Source organism: Plasmodium vivax, chromosome 9 (assembly GCF_000002415.2).
Source record: "Plasmodium vivax chromosome 9, whole genome shotgun sequence".
NCBI lineage: Eukaryota > Apicomplexa > Aconoidasida > Haemosporida > Plasmodiidae > Plasmodium > Plasmodium vivax.
This window is the reverse complement of record NC_009914.1, coordinates 949,163-963,185: the sequence shown is the minus strand read 5'-3', so window position 1 is coordinate 963,185 and position 14,023 is coordinate 949,163. Positions and strand designations below refer to the sequence as shown.

At 46.3% G+C, this 14,023-nt stretch overlaps 3 protein-coding genes across 3 annotated transcripts, besides 6 other annotated features; 1 reads left to right on the top strand and 2 right to left on the bottom strand.

The window, feature by feature from the left end:
• Positions 1 to 677: 677 nt before the first annotated feature.
• Positions 678 to 2,258, bottom strand: PVX_091935 (hypothetical protein, conserved; the record flags this gene model as incomplete). The annotated part of the gene is made up of 3 exons (XM_001615329.1): positions 1,954 to 2,258; positions 977 to 1,702; positions 678 to 821 (listed from the first exon to the last, which is right to left on the bottom strand). The coding sequence occupies exons 1-3, from the start codon at positions 2,038 to 2,040 to the stop codon at positions 678 to 680; spliced, it is 957 nt and encodes a 318-aa protein (XP_001615379.1). The 5' UTR covers positions 2,041 to 2,258.
• Positions 1,518 to 1,572: a microsatellite.
• Positions 2,259 to 2,937: 679 nt separating the features above from the next.
• Positions 2,938 to 2,957: a microsatellite.
• Positions 2,958 to 2,959: 2 nt separating this feature from the next.
• Positions 2,960 to 2,999: a microsatellite.
• Positions 3,000 to 3,025: 26 nt separating this feature from the next.
• PVX_091930 (DnaJ domain containing protein) lies at positions 3,026 to 5,829 on the bottom strand (the record flags this gene model as incomplete). The annotated part of the gene is made up of 5 exons (XM_001615328.1): positions 3,888 to 5,829; positions 3,702 to 3,749; positions 3,511 to 3,557; positions 3,238 to 3,351; positions 3,026 to 3,082 (listed from the first exon to the last, which is right to left on the bottom strand). The coding sequence occupies exons 1-5, from the start codon at positions 5,536 to 5,538 to the stop codon at positions 3,026 to 3,028; spliced, it is 1,917 nt and encodes a 638-aa protein (XP_001615378.1). The 5' UTR covers positions 5,539 to 5,829.
• Positions 5,429 to 5,452: a microsatellite.
• Positions 5,571 to 5,623: a microsatellite.
• Positions 5,830 to 8,124: 2,295 nt separating the features above from the next.
• On the top strand, positions 8,125 to 9,404 carry PVX_091925 (40S ribosomal protein S18, putative). Its single transcript, XM_001615327.1, has 2 exons — positions 8,125 to 8,702; positions 8,987 to 9,404. Exons 1-2 carry the CDS (start codon positions 8,499 to 8,501, stop codon positions 9,251 to 9,253), a joined length of 471 nt encoding a protein of 156 aa, XP_001615377.1. The 5' UTR covers positions 8,125 to 8,498; the 3' UTR covers positions 9,254 to 9,404.
• Positions 9,405 to 13,521: 4,117 nt separating this feature from the next.
• Positions 13,522 to 13,604: a microsatellite.
• Between the last annotated feature and the right edge of the window lie 419 nt (positions 13,605 to 14,023).

The window sequence follows — 14,023 nt, the reverse complement described above, 5'->3', positions numbered from 1 at the left end:
AAAAAAAAAAAAAAATTCCCGCTCGGGAAATCTTCACTCGTGCGAAGCCTGGTCTTTGTTGCAAAAAAAGGAAAAATCTTCCCTTATATTTGATTTGATTTTGTTTTATAAAAAAAAGTTGGCTGCAGGGGGGGGGGGGGGGGGTTATTATACGTATAAAACGGCCCGTTCACTTTTGTTAAAAGAGCTAGCTATGCAGGGATATACATACGAGAGTCGTCGCTTCAATTTAGCAGCAGCAGCAGCATACGCGCTGGCCAAAGGGGCATATCGCCTCTACCATTCATTCGGATGGCGCGTAAAAAGCGGCGGGCAAAATGCGCCATGCTTTTCATTTTCGTTGCAAGGCGCATCTCTCCTTTTGAGGGAGATAAAATGGAAAGGGCGAGGAAACAACACAAATGGGGTGGAGCCACATGGGGAAAAAAAAAAAAAAATAATGATCATTTTTCCCCATTTTAGCTACCCCCTTTTAGTACCCCCTTTTGATACATTTAAAACACGCAAGGAGGGAAAAATCGGGGGGTTCCTCAAAAAATTTGCTCAAATGGTACAAACAGCATATACAATATGTGAAGAGCCCTGGAGAGGGGGAAGGGGGCCATTTTTTTTTTTTTTTAAAGCCACCAACCAAAGTGAGAGAGACTTCACCGGGCGACTTCCAAACCTTCTGGCTGTCACCCCATGTTAATGATGATGTCCCGCAGGTTATCCGTGACGTAACTGTAGATGGCGTCGTATTCGCTGTAGAGTCTTTTTAACTCCTCCTTGGAGTCGTCCTTCCGTTTCTGCAACGCCTTCATTTCCTGGCACTTCTCTTCCTGCGCGGGGGTGGTTCGGGCGGCGCACGTGTATACTCGCGTGTGGCAAGCGCGGGGCGGGAGCGGTACAGGAGCGGTGCAAGTGAATAATACCCCGCCGCAAGTACATAATACCCTGCGGCAAACACGCCAACGCGCTAAACGCTCGCACTCACTTCGATCACCAACGAATCGGGCAGCTCCTCTATGCAGGCGTCTATCATTTTTAAAATCAAATTCATTCGCTCCACGCGGTCTAAGATTTCTTCCTGCAGGGGGCCTTCATAATAGGGTTTGACGAAATACCGTTTGGGGGGTCCTTCCTCCACGGAGCGTTGCGTCTGCTCGTCGTCCGTCTCCCTTCTCTCCATCGTGTCATCGTAGGACTGTTCGTCCGATAAACCGCTGGATTCTGCGTACGACTCATCGCTCGTTTCTTCGCTTGAGGGGTCCTCGGACTCGTCGGTTTGGGCCTCCCCCGCAGGGCTGTCCTTCGCGTCCTTCACCTTCTCCATAATCTCCTCTTTCACCTCCTCGTTTACTTCTTCTTTTGCTTCTTCTTTTGTCTCCTCTTTCACCTCCTCTTTAATCTCCACTTTTGCCTCCTCCGTAATCTCCTCTTTTGCTTCTTCTTTAATTCCTTCTTTAATTTCTTCTTTCATCTCCTCTTTCACCTCTTCTGTCACCTCCTCTTTCACCTCTTCTTTCACCTCCTCTTTCACCTCCTCTTTCACCTCCTCGTTTACTTCTCCCATCGCTTCCTCACTCTCCCGCGCCTCCCGCTCAATCTCGGCGGCCCTCTCCTTGAGCAAGTTTACAAAGTAGGCATATTCGCTCTCCTCCTCCGGAACAACTTCCAGCTCCTTGGGCTCCCCTTGGTAGGATAAATTGCTCAGCACGTCCTTCAAGTGGAACGAAAAGGCGGAGGGTGCAATGTGTGTGTGTAAAGTGCTGCACGCAAAAATGGCTGACCTGTGTAGACGCAATTTTGCCTGCACAGTTTTGGCGAACTTGTGAATACGCCTCTTAGCCGCTGTGCATGCGAGTTGGTGTGCACATTTCAGTCCATGTCCAGCCGTTCAGAGGTCCGCTAAGCGGCAACTGAGCGGCCACATGGGCACACTCCGATCCATTTTCACTCTCTCAAACTAACGACGACGGAGTAGAGGCAGTTGTTCAGCAAGTTCTGCAGCTTCTTAATCGGGTCATTCGACTGTGGCGATCTAAAGTTGTTAATCATTTCGGAGATGGCGAAAAGGGTGTGGCGATCCTCCTATTTTAGCAATATCAACCTGCTACTGCACGATGGAGGGAGTGTCCCGCAAAAGGGGATGGCATACATTAAAAAAAAAAAAAAAAAAAAAGTAGCATATAATCTCGTTTAAACTAAAAAAAAAGTTTTCTTCAAAAAAAGGAGTTACTCTTAACGGAAAGGGGTTTAAAAAAAGAAGCATTCACAAAAAATAAACAATGAAACAATAGAAGGGAACGAAAGGGAGTGGAGAAAAAAAAAAAAAAAAAATTCTTTTTACGTATTCTTCAAATTGACAATTTAAAAAACGTGGGCGGCAAACTCAATCGGAAGAAAAAGGGCACACCCGCGGTGTATACAAATGTACACCATGCGGACTAAACAATTGGCCCTTTTCTCTAAAAGAAGCAAAAAAAAAGCGCCACAGGGGGTACAAACACGACACTCAAGGAAATTAAAAAAAAGCAGCCATTTTATAAACAAGTGGGGAGTATATATTATACTTAAAAAAAAAAAAAAAAAAGAAAAAAAAAATTAAGCGCTTAACCGCATTAAACACTTAACCGCATTAACCCCCTTAAAACAATGATTCACAGGGCTACGCAAAAAACACAGGCATTCAATCCAGGTTACATAAAAAAGCTACAGGAAAAAATCCGCATCCGCTGCTGCGTCTACGATCTGAGCAATTTCAGCGCCTGATACGGGCTACACAAAATAAATGATTAAAAGGAAAAAATTTTTTTTTGCATATCTACACATTTTTAAAATTACACAAATAAACGGAAATAAAGGGGGGGGGATTTAAACAACTTCATATTGTTCCAAATTATGGGAGCTTCCAAAAAAAAAAAAAAAAAAATTGCCACTCAATCTTCTCCTTTCCATGGCACCAAAAAAAAAAAAAAAAAAAAAAAAAAGAGACAACTGCTCTGATTGTGACTATTTCACAGTTTCAAACTCAAAAATGTTGCTACGCGGATGTTACTGCCTTCATCGAATTGGTTAAAATGTTCATAGCTAGCGTGGCCTACAAAAAGGGGAGCGTAATCGTGAAATGGTGAAGTGCGTGAGTTATGCAACTACCTTCCCGCATCGGCGGTGGTGCACAAGGGGGAATAATTCCACGTGCAAACAAGCGTATACATACGAGCATACGCCCATGTTTGACTCAGCTCCCCTTACATTTTTACTTTTGTTCTTATCGGGGTGAACCCTCAGGGCCAGGGCGCGGTAGTTTTTTCGTGCTTTCCTTTTTAACTCCTTGTCACACAACTCCATTTTGGAAAACTTCTTGATCTGCACACGGGCATATAAAAAAAAAGAAAAAAAAGGGGGAAAAAATATAATGACTACGCAAGTTCACACATCCAATAGTGAAAAAAAATAAACACTTGCATCGTGCCACTCATCCATATGTACATACTTTTTCACGACAACGAACTGCGCGCGACATACCTGGAGAACTTCCCACGGGTCATTGGCATTCCTTATAATCCTCTCAACTGAAGAGTGAAAAAAAAGCGATGCACATGCGTTGTTCAGTTGGGTGTGCATACCGATCTGTGCACGCGCGTGTGGGGATGAAGCTAATGTATTCAACACAAGCGCAGGAGGCGTCTTTTATCTCTGCTTAAAATCGTCACTACCATCATCGGTGCATTCTGCGCCGGCGTTTTCGCTGCTGTCTGGCAAGGCTGCACGGGGGAAAAATGATTGGGGAAAATGGCTAGTTAGCTAGCTAAAATGTGTGCGAATGTGCATACATATATGTATATATTTTTTTTTTTTTTTTTTTTTTTTTTTTTTGCCGCATGTACAGGCGCAATTATTACCGTTCTCCGGGTTGAGGAGGCAAAACATTTTGGCCTGCAAAAACAGGTCCTTCTGCTTTTCCATGGTGTCCAACTCCTTGAGGCGAAAAAACTCAGTCGCGTAGTTTTTCTCACGCTTGCCCTTACACTCGAACAGGCAATAATCATGCGGGCACCACAAATTGTGTATGATGTGAAAGAGCGACAGGTTAAATTCGTGCTGCTTATCGCACTTGTACGCGTACACGACGTTTTGCGCGTCTGGGCGGATGAAGTTTATGCCTACTAGCGTTCCTTTGAACTTGGTGCCGTGAGATATGAGCAGCTTTAAAAATTTCCTGCACGATTTGCAGTATTTGGACGGCGCGTCGAGCGTTCGTAAGCAGGAAGTTTGCAGATTTGACGCGTCACTAGCACAGCCTGCGTTGGCCTCACTTCCCTCTTTCACAGCCTGTGTGCATTTGTAAAACTTGCAGTAGAAGTCCTTCACCTTTGCTTCTTCCCTCTTCTCCATGCCGCTAAAATTATTGCCGTAATTCAGCTCTATCTTGTGCGCCTCCTCCGCGCTAAAAATCTTTTTAAAGGGCGCGTTTTTTACACCGTCGATTTTTTCTCCACTCGTACGATTTGCACAACTTTGTTTATTTTTTATTCCCGCGATTGCTATGCTGTTCCTTTTGACGGTAATTTTACCATCTTTCCGTTTCACTGCAAGGGGGATTTTCAAAGAACTGAAGGTGCTACTTCCACCTGTGTGCTTCCCCTTATTGTTCCCCTCCACCAAATTGTTGTTTCCTGTGTTGCCACTTTTTGGTCCATTTTCACCTGAACGGCAAGGTAAATTTTGATCTCCGTCCAAAAGGATAACATCGTCATTTTTTTCTTCCCTATCAACTTTCATTTTTTTTTTATTTTTCTCCAAATTGTTGCCACTGCTGCGGGCGTTTGATAGCTTCGAAATGATGTCCCTGGGTCTTTTACTAAAGTTCAGTATGCGCTCTTTTAACAAAAAAGGAGGGTATTTATTTTTATGTCCTTTTTTATCTGCACATTCCCCGTTCAGGTAGAAATTGTTCCTTTCATTATTCATCATATGAATGTAACTTTTTAAGATTTGTTGGGGGTTCCTCTTAACAAAGGTGCTAACATTTCTGTGCGCGGGAATTTGTATCGGCGTGATGTTCTTCATTTTGTTTTTTTTTTTTTCATTCGTTGGGAAGGAGTGCATTACGGGAGATTTAATGGTTGGTTCAATTTCGCTTATCGGTCTTGTTCCTCCCTGGTGGTGTTCCCGCAAGGCGCATTTCGCAGAGGTGCATTCCCTTATAGCGCTTACGCTCCTTAGCATGGTGTGTTTCGTGATGGGTTTGAGGAAGTTGCTCTTCAGAGGGCAACTCTTCTTCGCACTTGCGCTCTCTTTGCGGGGGCTACTCGGTTGGGTGATCTTCACGTGGTGGTTCATTTCCGCCCCTTTTGGGGGAGCGCCCTCGTTCAGGCGTTGCGCTCCACTGTGGGGCAAATTGCTCAGTCCATTTGGGGTAACACTGCCCAGTCCACTTTGGGTCACACTTTTTGCGCCACTTTGATCGTCCCTCTCGTGGCCCATATTTTCCTCTCTCACAACATCATCGGCGTCCCCCTCTCCCCCCTCAGCGTTGGTACTCCCTTTCATTTTCCGCGTTTAGAACTTCGCTTTAACATTCGTCGTGGTTCCCCTCAGTTCGTTTCTTTTTAAGTGCTCATGCCCCTTTGGTGATTGCGGAGAGTTTATCATTTGGGGGCTAGCCTCAACCAGGTTGCTCGGTCATTATTATTTTTTTTTTTTTTTCAAAAATGGTAGGGGAAATAAAAAAAGGAAAGCAAATAGGTAGTATACTATGTATTATATAGATACGTATAGCATATATATGTACATATGTAGGTATTTTTTTTTTTTTTTTTAATTTTATTTTTGCTAATAAGGAAAAAAAAAAAATATCTTTACAATTAATCTTCTTCCATTTTTGCAGTTTCTTTTATTTTTTAAAAAAACTTTTCTAAAAGAATGCACAACGGTGGGTATGCGGCAATATGGAAACACGGGGAATGAACAGCGTGCGTGAGGGAAAAAAAAAAAAAAAAAAAATGCAACTTGCCGCTCGGGCTTCCCTTCAAAAAGGGGTTGCGCATAGGCGGGTGAACAGACGGAGTTGTATAGCTCCCTCGCGGTTTGTTAAGCATGCGAAAAATTTGTACGAAAGGGTTAAATTTGATGCATGTTGTGCGAGTTTTTCCTCTTATATATTTTTTTCAATTTGCGATTTGCAATTTTGCATTTTTTTCTCCTCGCTTGCAGATTGTTACGCGTTACCAGCTGCCTTGGTCAACAACGGGATGTTCTTTTTTAAGCGAGTTAGCGCTACGCAACGCTCGTTCGAATTTTATTTTTTTTCCAAATGGGATAGCACAATACGGAGAACCTTTCGAATTTTACTTTTTCTAAATGGGTGAGCCCCATCACGTTTCTCAGCTCGGCTGGGGAGCAGATGTTGCAAGTCTGCATCCCCATGAGGAGAGCTTCACTTCGAATCGGACGCGCACACATACGCATAACGTGCATGCGAAATTGGGTTATGCATGGGAAAATGAATTGTGCGTCCGCGTTGTGGAGTCCCATTTGGCGCGCTTATGTGCATGCGTAGGGTATGCATATGTTCTTTCGGGAGGACGCCTCCTCGCCTGGTTGGCATCTTACAGCAGGGGAGAAGTTGTGATGTGAGTGATTTTTTCTCATTCGTTTTTCAGTCACGAAAAATTGGCCAGACGGAAGCAGCACAGATGTATGCATTTGTGTCTACACAATTGCTGCGCATGCAAAAGGGGGGACAGGGAAGCCCAAAATAGGGATTTTTTTTTTTTTTTTTTTTTTTTTCACTTTTTAGCAGTTAGCCAAATTTTTGTGAAGCTTAAAAAGTTCGCCTCTTCTGTTGCCCCACAGAGATGACGCGGTTAACAACCATTTGGCTGACGAGGTTTATCGAAGGGGGGGACAGCACGAGGAGTGGCGTAAACAAAACCGTGTACATGTTTCCCACGCGATGGTGTGTGGTGCATCATCATTCGGCTTCCTTCCCCATGCAGGTGTCCCCTTTCTACGTTTCACAGAAATGGTGAAACGGATTGTCACGACATTCCGCCCAGCACTCGCGCTTCGTAGGGGAGTGCGCCAGGCCGACTGGTTCATCACCCCAGCAGGTCTTCTTTCTACTCCAGTATGCATAAACGTCGCCATACTGCTTACTACGTTACGGTTGTGCTTTCCAGTAAGGCACAAAGAACACCCAAAATTAAGTCACCCACGGAAAAGAGCACGATCGCTTAGATAATTATATAACCGTATGTATGTCCCCACGAGGGGGTCCATTTTAGGGGAGTTTTCCAATGAAGCTTACGCAACTTCTCCTTCCCCCTTTGGGGAAAACGAAAGCGGCTGGCAGCTTTAAAGCAATTTCGTAAAATGGGAAAGGTCAGTAGAATGGCATCCCCTTTTATGGTTCACATAAAATATTTCCTTTCTCGCAGCAGGCGGGGAGGAAATGACGCGGCGATAAAAATAAAAAATAAATTCGAATGGGCCATCCGGAATGCCTCCCCCCCTAACGTTAATTGCTAAAAAAGGGGCAGAACCTTTCTCATGCCCTTTTGTATGCTTACATTTTTTCCCACTTTTATGCGCCACGTTTTTTTTTTTTTTTTTTATTCCCCGTTGCTCGTGGCAAACAGGCAAGTGGGATCCGCCCATCTTAAATCATCCCCCTAGTGCACCCCAGCGTGCTCCCCCCCCCTGACCACGACATGTAGCGCTTTGTTATACATTTCCTCAACGAACTGGCAGAAGTTAACCAAATGGGTGGTTTCCGTAAAATCGTGGCCAACTCGTAAGTCGGCAGTAAGTACACAGTGACCAATGTTTTGGCGCGAAAGAAAAATCGCATCGCAAAAAAAAAAAAAAATATGCCTCTCTGTGTTGTATGCGCGTGGGATGATTGACCCTTTGTATACGTTTCGTGTGGTGCCTTTAATTGGTATCTTCACGTGGGGGTCATTTTTTTAAGAAAGGCCTTCTCAAGCGGCAAAAATATTGCCCCCCCCGCCCTGGGTTGTTGGTGAAGGCACAGCGCGACGGGCGACACGCTCTTTATACCCTCATCGCGAGATACGTACAACTCAGGTGAGAAAAAAAAATTCGCATCTTTCAAGAAGTAAACATAAGCAATACGAAAACGCTAAAAGGTGAAACCCACAAAACAGCGCAAAATTGAAAGAAAAATAAAAAAATTAAAATACGCGTCACCCAAAAGAGCGGAAAAAATTCTCGCGCACAGAAAGAATATATAACGGCGACTTGCGCAGAAACGAGTATTTTTTATTGCAAAGATTGGAGAAAAAAACCACAATTAATTTTTTACAAGCCATTTGAGGCATATAAAAAAAAAAAAAAAAGAACAAACAAGCAAATACTCAGCCAACCCGTGCATTCCAACGGAACAAACTTCCTCACTGATCACTTGCTAATTAAACTAACTGCTCTTTCTCCCCTGCGCAGTGCCATCTGCTTTATAAACTCCAGTCGAAAAATACAGCCCGCCAAAAATGTCACTACAAGTGATGGACCAAAATGATTTTCAGCACATACTGAGAATCTTGAACACCAACGTTGATGGAAAGGAAAAGGTCACCATTGCATTGACGGCCATAAAAGGAATTGGAAAGAGAATGGCCACTGTGATTTGCAAGCAGGCCAATGTGGACTCGACCAAGAGAGCAGGTGAACTCACCACGGAGGAGATTAATAACGTAAGTGAGAGAGGACCGCCATATGCCCAGTGGGATTTGCCGCAATCCCCCGAGTTGACGTTCGACGGGGTGGATGTACTTATCGCACGTGCCTGCTGTGTAGCACGCCAGCGAATCGTTGTTTCTATCACTTTTGTTGTGCTGTTCTGTTATGTGCCCCCCCTGCGGCGCGCACATGCATGCCAAGTAGTATGCACGCTTAGCATACGTATGTACGCGTAACACACGTGCGTGCCTCCAACCACATAATGACCTTTTCCCCACCCGTCTGCCCCGCTCAACAGATCGTGCACATCATGAATGCCCCATCGCAATTCAAAATCCCCGACTGGTTCTTAAACAGAAGGAAGGATGTAAAGGAGGGAAAAAATTTGCACGTCATTGCCAACCAGCTGGACTCCTACCTACGTGAGGACTTGGAAAGAATGAAAAAAATCAGACTGCACAGAGGTCTACGTCACCACTGGGGACTGAGGGTTCGTGGTCAACATACCAAGACCACTGGACGAAGAGGAAGAACTGTTGGTGTGTCCAAAAAGAAGGGAGCGTGAATGAATCAGCAGGATCAGCAGGATCAGCAGGATCAGCAGAATCAGCAGCTAGCCATTTTGCATTTTTTTTTTTTTTTTTTTTTACCTGACATGTGTGTGTGCATGTTTTTTTTTTAATACATTTTGCATGAACGGTTCATATAATTTTGGTAAAAAAAAAAAAAAAAAAAGACGAAAACAACTGCTTGCGTTGTTGTTGTGCATATTTATATGGCTGAACTAATTAAGCAGAGACCGAAGCCTGGTGGCAGGCGTATTTAAAACAGCTATGAGTTGACTTTTACGATTAAGTGGGTGCAAGCGAGGTGGAGGAATTCGTTTAATGCCTGTTGAGCATACCATAGTGTTGTACTTCCTCATCCGCTACCACCCTTATTGGGGTAATCCTTCTCTTCAGCACCGCTAACAGTGCTAACATAGGGCATGTGCATTGTAAGGGTGGCCATCGTGCCGCCATTTCCAAGTAGTCGAAAGGTAGGCCGTTCATGGGGAGCTCTGTACACTGTACAAATTCGCCCGGACTAATTAAATTATGCTGCATCGCGAATCCCTTTTGGTGGGGCGGTCCACAAATTTCGCATACACATGTAGGTAGACGTTGTAAAGCTGTCCCTCCCCCCTGCGCACAAATTTACGAAAAAATTGCAAGGAGCATATGTAAGTGATACCCTTCCAACTTAAATGTGCCACTTAAAAATTAGTTTTTAAACGGAGGGAGAATAAAATAGGGTAACGCTGAATTTGTTGTTTTTTTTTTTTTTTTTTTGCGTAACAACTACGCCGCTTAGCCAATGCGTGGTTGCGCTTCGGTTGATGGGCAGGGCGATTGGAGAGGTGCAGTAACAGGGGCCAACATGTGCAGCTATAAAAAAATGGCTCCTTCCAAATAAAGGACAACCTCGGAGAAATGCTGCACATGCGCATTGCATGCGCGTCAAGGGGTGAGGCAAAATTGCGAAGGTGTGCATTTTAATATATTCCCTGCCAAGGCTTCCCTCATTTGGGCAACCCCCAACTGTTTAGCCCTATTTTGGGGAGCCAATTTCTTCTGCACCATTTGAGCCATGTGTAGCCACCACCTTTGCCTTCTCATAAGCAACAAACTGTTTTAAAATGTGCCAACCTCAAGAATGAGAAGAGCATCATCCCCGTGGGTGCAACATTTCTCCCCAGCGGGGACACCAACTGCGTATCGCAAAGGTGTTCGCCCCACTTTGTCGCCCTTCACCACATAGGGTGGATAAAAGGAAAGAACAAATAAGAAGAAAGAAGAAGAGAAAAGATCATCTGTTTAGCTTCCCCCCTTTGGCAGAATAACGCAGGGCAGATGGACCACACATTGGGGCCGAAGAGGGACCCCAGCTTGAGGGAACCCCCGTCAGGGGAAAAGAACACAAAGAAGGGGGAGCCAAACAGCGAAGCAGCCGAGGGGGTGGACGTCCTGAAGCACTGCCACAACGAGTTCAAAATGGACATTTCCTTTTTCACAAAACTGTATGAACAGAAAATTGAAATTTACAAGCACCGGTGTGAGTATATCAACCTGCTTTCGAGTAGCAGCGTGCATAGGATGAACGTGACGGTGAATCGCCCCTACCGGGTGGATTCTTCCGAGCCGGTGGTGTTTGAGCACCCCTACGTCAGTTGCAGCGTGGTGGAAATTGATAGGAATTCCTTTGCGGTTGTAGAGGGGGAGATCGGCCAAGCCGCAGTAGGGAGTATGACCAGCGAGGAAATGGCACAAAAGGGAAACGTTACTTTAGAGGACATTATTCCGAGTGGTGCAGACGACAAAGCAGAGGAGCCCCCTCTCACGATGGGCACACCCAAAAGCGCAGATGTGAGAAGCGCAGATGTGAGAAGCGCAGATGTGAGAGGCGCACAGGGGAAGGACACCAAGGAAAAGAGAAGGAACACCTTTTCAAAGAAGTACCGGGGCATTTTACTAAACTTTAACACTCTGGAGGAATTTCTAACGATGAACAGCTGCACACACATCAATTACACAATGAGCCATCTGAGGAGCTACTTGAAGAGAGCTAGCCAAGAGAAGAATGCCCCGGGAGATGGAACCAAGAAAGACAGCATCTATGAGGACTCCTTCTGGGTATACAACCCCAATGAGCTAACTTACATTGAAAAAATAAATGCATATTTAATTTTGACCTTTTTTGATCTTCAAAATTTTGTGTGCTACTACAGCTTGGCGAACCCGGTGGTGAATCCCCCTGTCCATTTTAAGCTGGTAGAACCGAGTGAGCGATTGTATTTTTTGATCCACCCTGAGGTGATGTACTTAGACTCGAGAAGGAACCACATCAACGTGGGAGATCTGCTGTACCTGTCTCACCAAATTGATACTCTCTTTGAGGGGGAGAAACCGTTCGTGGATTCTGGCGCATTTCTTTTGTTAAAGTTTGACGCGGAGGAGTTCTCCCTGCATAATGAGCACTTGTATGTGGAGACCTACCAGAGTAGTTTGCACCGCTTAGGAGTTGCCGAAGAACTTAGAGAGAGGAAGGAAGAAAGAGCCTTTGCCTCGTTGGACTCCATCAAAGGGGTGTGCGACTACCTGTCTGGCATTCGCGAGAAGCACTCCCAAGGGAGTAACCCCTGCATGTGCGCTTGTGCAGATGACTCAAAGGAGCAGATTACCATCTCGGGAGCATTCCATTGTAAATGCCACTTGGATGATGAAACAACGAAATGTGACTGCCCCTATCGTATACTGCGCAGTTATGCGGGGCTGACCGTCCTACCCCTAAACTGCCTAGGCGAACTGAAAGAAGAGCTACAAAATATGAAGGAGAAAAAATTAAAATATGTGAAGGGGGACTTCTTCCACCTGTACATTTGCCTTGTGGATCCAAACTGCGTCTTCACCTCCCTAGGATGGGACTTTAGGAATCTCCTGTACTGCCTCTCCTTGAAATATGAGTTGCACGACTTCGAGATTGAGCTGCTCGTCTTTAGGGATTTCTCTTTACTGTCCGAGGAGCTCATATGCAAGGCATTCTCCACTCATTTGCTGTGGAGGTACCCGCATGTGGGAATCCCCACTGGCGCGCTGCCTGGGATGTGCCATGCGTATATGCCCCCTGTTAAAAGCGCGCAGAGCACCATGGTGTGCAAAATGGTCGCCCGAGATTATGGCGGCACGCAAGTTGATGCCGCGCAGGTGGGGGGAGAACGTGGGTGGAGCGGGAAACGGGAAGAATCTCACGTGGGAGGGGAAGCGTCTCACCAGTTGGGGGAGCCCAACGCAGGGGCAACTGACCTCTCGGCGAGGAACCCCCAAACGGTGAAGTACCTCCTAAATTCGTCAGTTTTTAAGATCAGGGTGCCGGGCAGGGGCGACCTTGAGGGGGCCACTACAGGGGAGGCGGTCCGCGGCAAAACTGCTACAGAAGCCGCACCCACGCCGCGTACCGCCTCCCCCATCCGCTGCGCCCCCGGGTGGAAGCGGCGCGCGGGGGCGAAGGGCGACAGCGCCATCCACCGAGTGAGTCTGCGCAACTTCGTGAACCGAGACGTGGTGCAGAGAATAGCCCTCGAGCAGCATGTGAAGCTAATCAAGTGGAAGCTACTCAAAGATTTAAAGGAGGAAAAAATAGCCTCGTTGAAAGTGTTAATCTTAGGCATGGGCACCGTCGGCTGTAATGTCGCAAGGACGTGCGTAACCTGGGGAATAAAAAATCTAACCGTCGTTGATAACTCGGTCGTAAAGCATTCCAACTTAGGAAGGCAGTCCCTCTATACTACAGCTGATGTGGAAGACGAGTGTAAATTGCCGCTCCACAAAGTAGTCGCTGCGAAAAGGCGCTTATTAGAGATTGCCCCGGATTTGAAGATCCAGGCGAAGGAGATTGACATCCCTATGCCTGGCCATTCGATCTACGTCTCCGACTGCCGTGTGAGTAAGACGAGGGAGGCCATAACACAGTTACGTAGTTTAATAGCCACTCATGATGCAGTTTTTCTGGCCACCGACTCAAAGGAATCTAGGTACTTCCCCAGTTTGCTCATTGCGGAGAGGCAGTACAGCGCCATGAGGGAATTGCAAAAGGGGCAGCGCTGTGGGGGGCAGACCCTCCCCTCGCTGGGCCGCACTGTCCCAGCTGGCGATTACCATGGCGATTACCATGGTGATTACCATAGTGACTGCCATAGTGACTGCCATAGTGACCACCATAGCGATCTATATATGCACTTCTCCAAGGACAGCCTCACCGAGGAATCCATCCGCGAAAGACAAACTTTTTACAACAACATCCTCACGAATGTAAGCCAGCTAGCCAAAATGCCTCCCCTGGGAATTAGCGTAGCGCTGGGATTCGACTCGCTACACATAATTAGACACCCCTATTTATATTTTAAGGGTGGCTGCTTCTTCTGTAACGATTTGCATTCGCCCCAGAACTCTTCTTTTGGCCAGCCGTTGGACGAGAAATGCACTGTTAGTCGCGGAGGGCTGAGCAGCATCGGGGGGGGGCTATCTGTCGAGTTGCTGGTAACCCTAACGCAGCACCCGCTGGGCTTTTTTGCCCCGCACACGAATAGGGATCAGTACGTGCACAGCAGACAGGTGCACACCAGCCAGGTGTATGCGGCTGAACGGGACGCGTCCAAGGAGCAGACAGGGGTGGAGCAGACAGGCGTGAAGAACACAACCGTGGAGGCTACAACCGTGGAGGCTACAACCGTGGGGAAGAAGGGGGCCGCTGCCAATTCCCTCGTGTCCTGCTTGGGAGCCACGCCCCACATTGTGTC